The following is a 13,396-nucleotide window of genomic DNA, read 5'->3' on the forward strand; positions in this document are numbered from 1 at the left end:
AAGGGAGAGGGGGAGCTGCAGATAGCGGCCTGGGGAGGGGAACTGTCTCACCCACCTCCGCTGCTGCCCCACCACCAAAGACCCCTCTCCCACATTAAGGACCATGCAAATGCAGATGTCTCTACTCCTGGCCCCCTAAAGGCATTTGGGGACCTGAAGGAGCATCTCCACCCCCATCGTTCAGCCCGGACACTGAGGTCCAGCGCCGAGGGCCTTCTGGCGGTTCCCTCCCTGCGAGATGTGAGGTTACAGGGAACCAGGCAGAGGGCCTTCTCGGTGGTGGCGCCCTCCCATCAGATGTCAAGGAAATAAACAACTATCTGACTTTTAGAAGACATCTGAAGTCAGTCCTGTCTGGGGAAGTTTTTAATGTTTGATGTTTATCACTTTATTATTATTATTATTATTATTATTATTATTATTATTATTCTGTTGGGAGCCGACCGGAGCGGCTGAGGAAACTCAGATGGGTGGGGTTTAAATTATTATTATTATTATTATTATTATTATTATTATTATTATTATTAACAACAACAACAACAACAACAACAACAACAACAACAACAATCTCCCCCCAGCCAGCACAGCTGATGGGATTTGTGGTCCAAAACATCTTGGGAGCTCAGTGTTGCCTAAATTCAGGGCACCAGACATGACAAAGAGCTATTTTATATATTGATTAAAAAAAATAAAAACCATCATTTTATTATTTATACCCGTCCCATCCGGCTGGGTTGCCGCAGTCACTCTGGGCGGCTTCCGACACACATAAAAACATAATAAAACCCCAAAGGTCAATAATAACAATCTGATCTAATGCCCAAAATTCACAATGACTTTAATGATAATAACCGTTTGAAGCCCTCCTGGGAGATATGCTGCCGTTTGGAATTATTAAGAGAACGGCACAAGGCAATATCCTGACTTTTATGAACAAAGCAAATCTCTCTATTTTTTTAATGTTGTTACCACTCAACACTAATAAGAAATGTTTTTTCAAGGGTGTTTGAATGAAACACTCTCTTGCATGTGTGCTTCGTTTTCATTTTGATTTAGTTGCAATTGTTCTTTATTTTTTGTTTTTGTATGTTATCTTGGGAAGCTTTTAATGTTAGATGGATTATTGTATTTTAATGTTTTGTTGGAAGCCGCCCAGAGTGGCTGGGGAAGCCCAGTCAGATGGACGGGGCATAAACAAACAAACAAACAAACGAATGAATGAATAAACGAACCAACGAACGAATAAACAAATGAACAAACAAACAAACGAATAAACAAATGAATGAATAAACGAACCAACGAACAAATGAACAAACAAACAAACGAATAAACAAATGAATGAATAAACGAACCAACGAACAAATGAACAAACAAACAAACAAACGAATAAACAAATGAATGAATAAACAAACCAATGAACAAATGAACAAACAAACAAACGAATAAACAAATGAATGAATAAACGAACCAACGAACAAATGAACAAACAAACAAACGAATAAACAAACAAACGAAGAAAAGAATAAACAAACAAACAAACAAACAAACAATTATCTTGTACAAGTGATTAAAAAAAAAAAACAAACCAAGCACAAAACCTTCGCAAATGTGAGGATCCGGGCAAAGGCGTTCCTGATCCAGTTCGGCTGAGCACAGGGGGGCCGGTCCTGTCCAGCTTCTGCCGGTCTGAGGGTCCAGGCAGAGTCGGAAGCGATGCTGGAGGGACACCAGGGCGGGCTGGGGGGGTCCTTCTTCAAGGGACCAGCTGTGTTGCTGAGCCAAGAGGGTGGAGACCACGTTGGGGCCGAGGGCCACAAAAGGCAGGCAAGAGGAACAGGACGTCCACTCCGACCAGGCGCTGACTGGAAGCAGACCTGAGGGGGAGAAAGGAATCATAGAGTTGGAAGGGACCCCCAAGGATCATCTAGTCCAACCCCCTGAAATTCAGGAATCGCAGCTAAAGAATCACCGACAGATGGCCATCCAACCTCCGCTCTAAAATCTCCAAGGAAGGAGAGTCCACAACCTTCTGAGGGAGACCGTTCCCCTGTCAAACAGCTCTTGCCCTCAGAAAGCTCTCCCTGATGTTTACCGGAATCTCCTTTCTTATAACTTGAAGCCATGGGTTCGAGTCCTACCCTCTGGAGCAGGAGAAACCAAGCTTGTTCCATCTTCCAGGTGACAGCCCTTGAGATATTTGAAGATGCCTCTCATATCTCATCTTTTCCAGTCTAAACATACCCAGCTCCTTCAACCGTTCCTCATAAGGCTTGGTTTCCAGACCCTTGACCATCTTGGTCCCCCTCTTCTGCATACCTTTCAGCTTGTCAACATCCTTTTAAAATTGTGATGCCCAGAACTGGACACCGTATTCCAGGTGTGGCCTGACCAAGGCAGAACAGAGATGGACTATTACATCCCTTGATCTGGACACTAGACTTCTGTTGATGCAGCCTAGAATTGCATGACGTTGGGTTTTTTTTTGCTGCCGCAACACACAATTGAAAGGGGACTCTTGAATGAACAAGAATAATGTGAGGTTTGGAGCTTTCAGGGTTAAATAAGCTCAACAGGGAGGATGATGTCACAACATCCGGGGTATCTGCTGTATACAGGATGTGACGCACTGTTTATTCTCTGTTCAGTCCTGGTTTCACTTTTGAACCGGAGCGGAGATGTCTTCTGTCAGTCCGGGAGTGTCTGTGAATTTATGCTTGTAATTAAAGCTTGCTTGCTTCAAACAAGCTGGACTCTCTGGAGTTTATTTGCTGGCAAGGAAGGCACACACACCGTTGCGCAAGAAGAGGTTTGAAGTTTGGAAAACTCTGCAAAAGCACTGGAGAAGCAAAGGAACGCACCAGAAGCGTAGCTGGACACCATTCCCTGTTTTTGAGGCTTTTCCAGTTTAAAACAAAAGCTAATAATAATAATAATAATAATAATAATAATAATAATAATAATAATTTATTTATACCCCACCCATCTGGCTGGGTTTCCCCAGCCACTCTGGGCAGCTTCAAACAGAAAATTAAAATACAATAGTCCTTCAGAAAAGCTTCCATAAACAGGGCTGCCTTCAGATGTCTTCTAAAAGTCAGATAGTTGTTTATTTCCTTGACATCTGCTGGGAGGGCGTTCCACAGGGCGGGCGCCACCACCGAGAAGGCCCTCTGCCTGGTTCCCTGTAACTTGGCTTCTCGCAGGGAGTGAACCACCAGAAGGCCCTCGGAGCTGGACTTCAGTGTCCGGGGTGAATGATGGGGGTGGAGACACTCCTTCTACGGACTTGAGAGAAGATTTCTGCCTCTCAGGACAGGCTTCTGCAAAGCGATTTGTGTCGGCATGCAGAGTGGCTTGCCCAGGTTCAGTATGCAAAGATCTGGTTCAAAAACCTATTATCTCTGTTCCAGCTTGGGCTCCTCCAAAGGACCCGATTCTTAAGACTGTTACGATTCCGGGACCAACGCTGGATCCCTCGCAAGAATACGAAGAAATGGATATTCCCCAACAGGAACCAGCCCCACAGACTCAGTGGCAGGGGCGTTCTTAGCCCCTTGGCTGCTCGGGGCGGTAAGCCAAGAGGCACCCCTTGGGTCGGGGCATCGCGGTGCGTGCGTGCGTCGCCCCGCCCCCGGAGGTGCCGGGCGGCACCCCTTCATGCCGCGGCTGCTCGTGCCTGCGCGAGCAGCCGCTGCACGAAGGGGTGCCGGGCGGCAGATTTGGGAGTCTGTCTCCAAAATCTGCCGCCTGGGCTCCCGTGGCAGAGTGCAAGTCGGGGCAGGGAGAGGGGCGGGCCAGCGAGGGGGGGTGTCCTTCCTCGCTGGCCCGCCCCTCTCCATGCCCCGGCTCCGCAAGCCACCCAGCAGCGGAGCTCGGCAAAGAGGCAAGGGGTGGGCCAGCGAGGAGGGGGTGGCACCCCTCCTGGCTGGCCACCCCTGTGGCTCCATCCCGGCAGTGCCGAAAATAGCCTTTAATTTTTTTTTTTTTAATTTAAAATTAATTTTAAAAAAAGACCAGGGGGCGGGGTCACCGCCCGAAGTGTCACCCTCAGCAGGGGTGCTGCCTGGGGCCCTCCGCCCCCCCTTGCTACGCCCCTGCTCAGTGGTACAAATAATACCAAAGGGAAGCATTCAGGAAACCGCTGTATATCTCTCCTGTTTTCCACATCAGACCGGCTGCTGTATGTCTTCAAAAACTGGCCTGCGATGGCCTGTTACTTGTTGTTCAGTAAATTAATAGATTTTTTTGGGGGGGGACCCTATTATCTCTAATTCCCTACATGGCTTGGCATGGTTCCTCCCTGGTCTGGCGCAGTCTACCCCGGGACAGTGAGGGGAGGAGCTTCCCAGGCAGAAGGTGCTCACCTTGGCAGCCTTCGCTGCTGCACTGCAGCTCCCCCTGCTGGCAGATACTGCAGAGAGAAAGTTGCAGGTTAATCACAGATTTGGAAGGGACCCCTAAGGGGCATCTAGACAAACCCCCTGCAATTAAAGTTGTGTGAGTACCTTGAACTAGCCAAAATGACAGAACTAAGAAGAGATCACTCAGGCGACATGGCGAAAAAGGAATGGGGTTGCTTTAAAACCACCTGACAAAATATGGTTCCAAAAACAATACTTGGTTGTGCTTAGATTAATCTCACAAATATAATGGGGGGAAAAAACCTGATTTTAATAAATGAATACAGAATATTTGTCACTTAAGAGAAGTGCTGAAGCGGCAAAGAGATAGAGGGAAGTCAACTGATATAGCAGGGATTCAAACTAGTTTTCCGGAACAGAAAGAAAGTGACTTCAAAGAAAGAAATAAAAGGAGGATTACAAATGTATTTCTTTCTGAGAACCTGGCGCATAGAATATTCAAATTACTGTTTGTATTCTTTGAACAATTTTGTGTACTGGACTAATTCTTTTTTGTTTTTTATATCAATTCCCCCCTTTTCCTCATTTTTAAATATATATTTGTACTTTTTCTGTATTTTTTCTTTTTCTTTTTGAATATTCACATATTTACATATTTCTATGTCATTTTAAAAAATGTAATAATAATAATAATAATAATAATAATAATAATAATAATAATACCCCTTCAATTCACGACTAAAGCATCCCTGGCAGATGGCCATGCAAGCTCTGCTTTAAAAGCTCAGAAGAAGGGGAGTCCATCACTTTCCATGGGAGTCTGTTCCACGATCATAACGAACTGAGGGTGCCATTTCTGCATTGCTGGCCGGGGGGTGCTGGGAGTTATAGTACAAAACATCTGGAGGGCGCCAGGTTGGGGAAAGCTGGCCTGCAGCGGAAGGTCCCGCCTCCCGGTCTTTGACTCCTTCCCTTTTCCTGCCCACCCCTGGGAGTGAAGCCGTTTGCCACTCACCACTCCTTGCAGCCAATCGAAACGGTGTCTCCTGCCGCCAAGGATACGGGGCCTTCCGATTGGCTGAGGTGGAGGCAGCCGCACTGCGAGGGCGGGACGCAGGCCCCGTTCTGTTCCACCAGGCCCTTGAAGGGGGGGGGGAGAAAGAGAGAGAACCCAGAATCAGATCTGAAGGAGAGCCGGCTGCTCTGCCCAAATCCTGCAGCGGAGAGTTCCGCAGGTGACGGGTTTCCCCCCCCCCCAACCCAGAACAGCAGGCGCAGCTCTCACCTGTGGGCAGTAGCAGCCGGGCAGGCACCGGGGGATGTCCTTGCACAGCTCTGGGTGGCGCATCGTGGAGCAGAGGCTGTCGCAGGGAGAGCCGCACTCCCGGAACTCGAAGGGCGCCTCGCAGCTGGACTCTGGGGGAAAGCCGGAGGTGGGGAGGCGGGTGAAGCCGGGGTCCTCAACGGGGCAAGGAGACAGGCTGCTCCCAGGGTGCTGGGGGGAGGAGGGGGGAGACCAGGAAACCCCTCCATCCTATCATGACCAGGTGGGGAAACCCCCCCAGAGTACAACGAATATTGCAATAGAATATTGTTGGCTTGGGGGGGTCAGTCTGGATGATGCCCTGAGCCCCCTCCCAATTCCTGGGATCCTGTAGGGGAGAGAGTCTTTCTGCAGGCACCTGCCTTGCCCCCCCCCCCAGACCATGACTTTGAGACTAGCAGAAGCAGCTGGGAAGAGGGGAGTTCAGGGGTAGTTTTTAAAAATATATATTTTATAAGTTGTCTCTCCTTGTTTCTCAATCTGATCTTTTTACATAGTTTTGCATGTTTCGTGGTATTTTATGCATTGTGCTTTGCTGTTATTTTATTGATTTAAAGATGGGTAATTCTGTATTGTAACTGGTGAGTGTAAACTATTAATTGCTCAGTGCTTTTTTTCTGGGGGGACGCGGGGGGACGCATACCCTTAAACATTTTGTGAATCTTTGGACTCTTGTCCATTTCCTGTATTTATTTCCCCCGATCTGAACCTCATTACCCTACGGAACTCATGTCCACAAGAAACTGCGATGGCTCACCTGAGCACTGGGAATAGTCGCACATGCGGAACTGGCCGTCGAGCCCCACGCAGGGCTGCCCGTCGCCCCCCGAGCCCCGCTGGTTCCGGTATCGCTGCTGCACCAGGAAGCTGCACGAACACTTGGTCCACTTGGTCCAGGGGCTCCAGGGGCACTCTGGGGGGGAGAGGGAGAGAGAGTGACTGGGATCAGAGAACCGCAGAGCTGAAAGGGATCCCCCCAGGTCATCTAGTCCAACCCCCTGCAATGCGGGAATCGCAGCGAAAGCATCTCTGACAGATGGCCGTCCAACCTCTGCTTAAAAACCTCTGATGAATGATAGAACAATAGAAGGGTCATCTAGTCCAAGGTTGAGCTATTTTGGGTACATCTCTCCCCCCCCCCCAAAAAAAGATTTTGGGCTTTTTTGCAATACATCTGGGTTTTACTGGGCATTTTGCAGATTCAGCAAAAGTCCGCCTGGACACACCATTTTGACAGTCGAACGTACGGCAGCCGTATCCGAAGGGGACCCTGAGGATTGCGGAAGGTATGGAACGGAGTATGGGAGTACGGAGGCTTGGTGGGGGAGACATCATTCTCATTATTTATTAAATTTGTATACCACACTTCATCTGTAGATCTCAGGGCGGTCCACATCATAAAAACACAATGTAAAAACCACAAAAATGCATGATATAAATAAAAATCAAAACAGCCCAAAAATGCCCCCTTCGATGACACATTTTTAAAGGGTGTCGGATGTTAATCGGCTCAAGGCTTGTTTAAAGAGGAACGTTTTTGCCTGGTGCCTAAAGGTGTACCATGAAGGCGCCAGGCGAACCTCCCTGGGGAGAGCATTCCACAAGCAGGGAGCCACTGCAGAGAAGGCCCCGTTCTTGTGTTGCCACCCTCCAGACTTCTGGAGGAGGAATCAGGCGAAGGAAGAACAGGAAGAACCTTTGTCACCACTTGGGGCTCCTTGGAGGAAAAGGTGGGGAAGAAACGCAATAAATATGTAAAATAAGCACAGCCATAGGTAACCTGACCCCCTCCTCACCTTCGCAAGCCCCGAGGTAACAAGCCCCCACGTCCTGGCGGTGCCCATCTTTGCAAAACGCTCCCGCAGCCGCCTCCTCGGAGGTCGGGCAAGGACACGTCCCCATCCGCGTGGCCAAGCCCGTTCCGCAAGATCTCGAACACGGACCCCAGGAGGACCAATGGCACAGCTCGTCCCCTGTGTGGAAGGAACACACTGTCTGTCTATGCTGCATGGACATTCTGATCTTTGCGGTCTTTTTATTATTATTATTTTAAAAATGGAGATTCGGCTAAGTGTGGCAGGACTCCCTGAATGTCTTGCTCTTTTTTCTCCATCTCCAGAGCTCCTGAATCTGGAGGGTCCGTGTTTTAAAACAGAAATTGCAGATAATATTGCTGTTGACAGGCCCGAGGGCAGGAAATCAAGAAAGTGCCAGCCAGGGTGTGAATCACCCCTGAGGATTTCCCTCACTCTCCTGAGGCGACGGTCTTCCGCGATGTCATCCGGCAGATTCATTGTTGGAAGTCGGAGAGAGAGAGAAACCGTGTCTCCGTCTGTGCTGAGCCTAAGCTGGGCTTCTGGGAACCTAACGGGGGAGCAAGCTCTGTTGGGCGTCCGTGCCGTGAGCCCCTCACCTGGGCAGGGCGGGATGGAGCAGTTCTGCGCTTGCGTCTCTGGGCCAGCGCAGGGGAGTCCCTTGTTGCGAGGCGGGGGGTTGACGCAGGCCCGGGTGCGGATCTGGGTGCCTCGGCCGCAGGTGAGGGGGCAGTCGGACCAGGGCGACCAGGGGGTCCAGGCTCCGTGCACTGTCAGGAAGGAGAGGAGGAGGGAAACTCAGCCAGGGGATCCGAACGACAGGCTGCGGGGGCTCTGCGTCGCTCGCACCCCTTAACCCCGGGATACTTAGACAACGAGGTAATAACATAGGAACACGAGAAAAGCTTGCTGGTCTAGCATCCTGGCCCAGCGTCCTGTTCTCACAGCAGCCAACCAGATGCCTGTGGGAAACGAGCAAGCAGGATTTGAACACAACTCTCCCCCTCTTTGTTTTCCAGCAACTGGGATTCACGAAGCACTGCTGCCTCCAGCTGTGTAGGCCAAAGATAGCCAACCTGGCTAGGAGCCACCGATAGGCCTTTCCTCCTCCATGAATTTCCCCAATCCTCTTCTAAAGACTTCCAGGTTGGCGGCCATCACTGCCTCCTGTGGCAGGGAGTTCCACAGTTTAACTATGCACCATGTGAAGAAGGACTTTCTTTCATCTGCCCTGAATTTCCAAGTTTTCTTGGGTGCCCACCAGTTCATGTTACGAGAGGGAATGGAAGCCTTTTCTCTCTCCATTCTCTCCATGAATAATAATAATAATAATAATAATAATAATAATAATAATAATATTTTTTATTTGTATCCCGCCCTCCCCAGCCGAGCCTGGGCACAGAGTGGCTAACAACAAAATATGCATAAAAACAGACATCAATTAATTAATGAACCGTTTTATAAACTTCTGTCATGTTGCCTCTCTGCCCAACCTGGAGACTTGCAGTTCAGGCTTTCCCTGTTCATCCTAAAACGACTCTCCTGCTGTCACTGGTAACGGTGCCAACCTGAATAAATATTGGGGGGCCCAGGCAAGCCCTGCCCTGCATAACTGATCACAAGACACCATCCACTTTGGGGGAGCCTGGTGCCCTCAAATATTTTATTGGGGGACCAAATGGACCTGCCCCCCGGAGTCTGCTCCCATGCCCACTGCCCCCCCGCCCTATTATATTCCTAGCCTTCAGCTTTCCTCTCTATTTTCACAACCCTTTTGCCACATTCCTCTGCCTATCCAGATCTCTAAGGTCCCTCTTGTCCACAAATCCTCTGTGCATTTTCCCCTTCGCGAACCAGCTCATCATGTCCACCCATAAAATGCCGATTGCATTTCAACAGGGACAAGTGTCAAGTTCTACCTTCAGGCAGGAAGAACCAGCTGCACAGATAAAAGATGGGGGACCCTTGGCTTGACAGTAGTACGTGTGAAAAGGATCCCCTAGGGGTCTCGGTGGACCACAAGCTTAACAAGAGCCAACCATGTGATGCAGCAGCAAAAAAGGCTAATGCTATTCTGGGCTGCATCAACAGAAGTCTTGTGCTGTATTGTGTTTTTGATATTTGGTTGCAGGCCGCCCAGAGTGGCTAGGGAAGGCCAGCCAGATGGGCAGGGTATAAATATTATTATATTGTGTCCAGATCAATTGTTCTGGCTGGGGCTGATGGGGCTTGTCGTCTAAAAACATCTGGAGGGCACCAGGTTGGCAGAAGTCTGTTTATGTTGACTGGTGCCCCGGTTCAGCTGATGAAGGAAAGACTCACCTGCGCAGGCGATGTCCAGACAATAGACGCCCTCCGGGGTGCAAATACTGGGGAGAAGGACAGATAAAAGGGGTCAGCGATTGCCAACAGGCTGGCAGCCCCTCACCTGGCTTCCAATCTCCGACCACCCCAGAAAAGGAGAGCTGCAACACCTGTCGAAGGCATGGGGTGTGTGTGTGCTTGTGTGTTATAACACTTCGCGTCATTGCCCCATCTAGCCCAGTAGTGCCTACTCTGACTGGCAGCAGCTCTTCAGAGCCACCTGGAGAGCAACAGTCCTTAAAAGAGCCTAAGAAGAGGGGCTGAACGTCTGCCTGTGGGAAACCAGGAAGCAGAATTCGAACACAAGAGCAATAATCAATAAAATATGACATGGGACTCCCCTCCCTGAGTCGTGCGAGGCACTCACCATTGCTGGCACTCTCCCAGGAGCCAGGTGCTCCCCAGACCCATCTCCCGGCCCTCGTGCAGGCACAGAGGGGGGCAGGCGCCTGGGGCGCAGGGGCGGGTCTGCAGCTCCTCCTTCAGGCACTCAGCGGCCCATGAGCCGGACGTGGAGGTCCTGGAGAGGAAGGACAAACAGGCACCCATTATTGGGTGTCCCCCTTTAAAGCAGCACGGAGGGGGAAGCCCCAGGAGCCGGGGCTCGGTCGCCGCTGGAGCAGCAGTGCCGGCTGAGATGGACTACGCGGTCCATCCCGCCGGCGCTGCTGCTCCAGCGGCAACCCGCCGAGCGACCGCCGGCTCCTGGGGCTTCCCCATCCCGATCGCATGGGGCAGCCCCATAGCGGCGCTGGCGGACGGACCCTGGACGGAGTCTCTTCGCTCCGCGGCTTGCTCGGGGCGGAGTGGTTTCGCTCCGCGGCTTGCTCGGGTCCACCGGTGGGGCGGGGCTGGCCCATGTGTCACCCCCCTCCCCTGGAACCCAGGGCGGACCGCCCCCACCGCCCCCCCCCCTCATGACGCCCCTGATCACTAGCACCAAGAACAATGTTCTGACAGATCGCTCACAGCATGTTATTCTTTGAAGGAGAACTACTTGAAAATGATTTACAGGTGGTTTTCAACTCAGAGTAGGTTTCCTACCTTGTGTTGGGATATTTGTACACGCCGAACTGCAAAAGCAGCAGCGAGGCCGGTGTGACACGTGTCTGTTTTTATCCCGTGAGAAAGCCAGTAGTCTTATCTGCTTTCTCACACATGTGATGTTATTGTGCTTTGCTTTCAGTTCTGGCTCGAGAGATGCTAGACACTTTTATGCACAGCTCTGACTATCTGAGCTGGCTAGCAGAAACATATCCTGCAATTTACCTACAATAAATAATTAAGCTTCATCAATGGCTTGCGTGTGTTGTTCTTCACACTGAGGAGCAATCACATATTGAATGTGCCACCGGTCTCGTGTAGCCGGGAATGTGCACGAGGCTTTGTTCCAGTCTCGGGGCAGTCTCACAACTGACCCCAGGCGCGATATTTGCCAACACCTTGATGGCAGAAAGTGAGGAGGAATTAAAGAACCTTTTAATGAGGGTGAAAGAGGAGAGTGCAAAATATGGCCTGAAGCTCAACATCGAAAAAAACTAAGGTCATGGCCACTGGTCCCATCACCTCCTGGCAAATAGAAGGGGAAGAAATGGAGGCAGTGAGAGATTTCACTTTCTTGGGTTCCATGATCACTGCAGATGGTGACAGCAGTCACGAAATTAGAAGACGCCTGCTTCTTGGGAGGAAATCAATGGCAAACCTAGACAGCATCTTAAAAAGCAGAGACATCACCTTGCCGACAAAGGTCCATATAGTTCAAGCTATGGTTTTTCCAGTAGTGATGTATGGAAGTGAGATCTGGATCATAAAGAAGGCTGATTGCCGAAGAATTGATGCTTTTGAATTATGGTGCTGGAGGAGACTCTTGAGAATCCCATGGACTGCAAGAAGATCAAACCTATCCATCCTTAAAGAAATCAGCCCTGAGTGCTCACTAGAAGGACAGATCCTGAAGTTGAGGCTCCAGTACTTTGGCCACCTCATGAGAAGGGAAGACTCCCTAGAAAAGACCGTGATGTTGGGAAAGATGGAGGGCACAAGGAGAAGGGGACGACAGGGGATGAGATGGTTGGACAGTGTTCTCGAAGCTACTAACATGAGTTTGGCCAAACTGCGAGAGGCAGTGAAGGATAGGGGTGCCTGGCGTGCTCTGGTCCATGGGGTCACAAAGAGTCGGACACAACTAAACAACTAAGCAACAACAACAACAACAAAGGTTTGCTAAGATGTACAAGGCAGAATCAGATAAGTGCTGGAGGTGCAAAGAGGTTGAGGGAACGTACTTTCATTTGTTGTGGACGTGTAAAAGGGTAAAAGAGTATTGGGAAATAATCCATAATGAATTGAAAAAAATGTTTTAAAGCACCTTTTTAAAACAACAACAACAAAAAACTAGAGTCCCTTTTTGTTGGGGAAAATTCAGATGGAAATTCCCAGGTGTCGAAAAAGGTTATTTATGTCTGCCACTACTGCGGCCCGTGTTTTGTTAGCCCAAAAATGGAAAACAACCTAAGAAGAATGTTACTTAAACTGTTGGAATATGCGCAGCTTGCGGAACTGACATAGAATAAGAGAACAAGAAGAACATTCATTTAAAGAAGATTGGAAAAATGTTTATTGGGGGATAATTGTGTACACTTGAAAACGCTGGCAGCATTAAGAAAAATTCAGCAGTGTAAATAAGTTCTGACGGATGTAATAATGGAATACTGAATGGTTTAGTTTGTATAAAATATGCAGGGATTTACGCTACGCAAAATGAACCATGGAAAGAGAAGAAGGGAAGTCGTGGATAAGGTTGTCTAAATGGATATTCTAAATTGTAAAACTGAAAATTTAGTAAAAATCACACACACACAAATACTTTCTGGCAGTAATAGCAGTTCAGCAGTGGAGCAGTTTTAAAGCAGGTTTTCCTTTTTTCTTTCTTTCTTTTGATAATCTTTATTGATTAATTTAATTTGACGAAAAAGAACATCTTAATCCAACTGTTATTGTATAACGTTACAAAATAAAAGTTTACATACAACATTATCTTGTCTGGTTTTTTTTTGTATCTTAAATAATCCCCATCAAAAAAAATTATAAATAAAAATATAAATAAATAAATAAAAATAGTAACACACACACACACACACCCCAATAATACACACGCCTATAAAAAGCTTAACTTATATTTCCACAAAACATAATTCCACAAATCCAACTTCCTGTCAAATCCCTTTGCATCTACCTTCCCTAGCACAGAATGTAGTCCAAACAATAAACCTACATATGTATATTTCCCAATAAACCATTATACATCCATAATTTCCCCACTCGTTATCCCTCATTTAGCATTCAAAAGCTGGCATGGAAGCAAAGCTGTTATTATATTTTTGAACATATCTCGTATATATATATATATATCCAATTTCCCCACAAATTTCTGCTTGGAATTCCTCCAAGGTTATTAGTTAATAGGGCCATTTTAAGCAGGTTTTTCTGTCAGGGGTGCTTTAGCCGAGATTCCTACATGGCAGGGTGGGTTG

At 48.5% G+C, this 13,396-nt stretch overlaps 1 protein-coding gene across 1 annotated transcript in view; it reads right to left on the reverse strand.

The window, feature by feature from the left end:
• LOC117055462 (SCO-spondin-like) overlaps positions 1–13,396 on the reverse strand; it is a 185,017-nt gene that overhangs the window by 19,880 nt on the left and 151,741 nt on the right. Inside the window, exons 89-97 of the mRNA XM_033164998.1 lie at positions 10,231–10,383; positions 9,822–9,868; positions 8,099–8,269; positions 7,482–7,658; positions 6,443–6,598; positions 5,647–5,777; positions 5,377–5,501; positions 4,365–4,411; positions 1,599–1,874 (exon numbers count right to left, since the gene is read on the reverse strand). Coding sequence (XP_033020889.1) covers positions 1,599–1,874; positions 4,365–4,411; positions 5,377–5,501; positions 5,647–5,777; positions 6,443–6,598; positions 7,482–7,658; positions 8,099–8,269; positions 9,822–9,868; positions 10,231–10,383 — 1,283 coding nt within the window. The remainder of the gene's footprint in view (positions 1–1,598; positions 1,875–4,364; positions 4,412–5,376; positions 5,502–5,646; positions 5,778–6,442; positions 6,599–7,481; positions 7,659–8,098; positions 8,270–9,821; positions 9,869–10,230; positions 10,384–13,396) is intronic.

The sequence above is a fragment of the Lacerta agilis genome, chromosome 12 (genome assembly GCF_009819535.1).
Source record: "Lacerta agilis isolate rLacAgi1 chromosome 12, rLacAgi1.pri, whole genome shotgun sequence".
Taxonomy (NCBI): Eukaryota; Metazoa; Chordata; class Lepidosauria; order Squamata; family Lacertidae; genus Lacerta; species Lacerta agilis.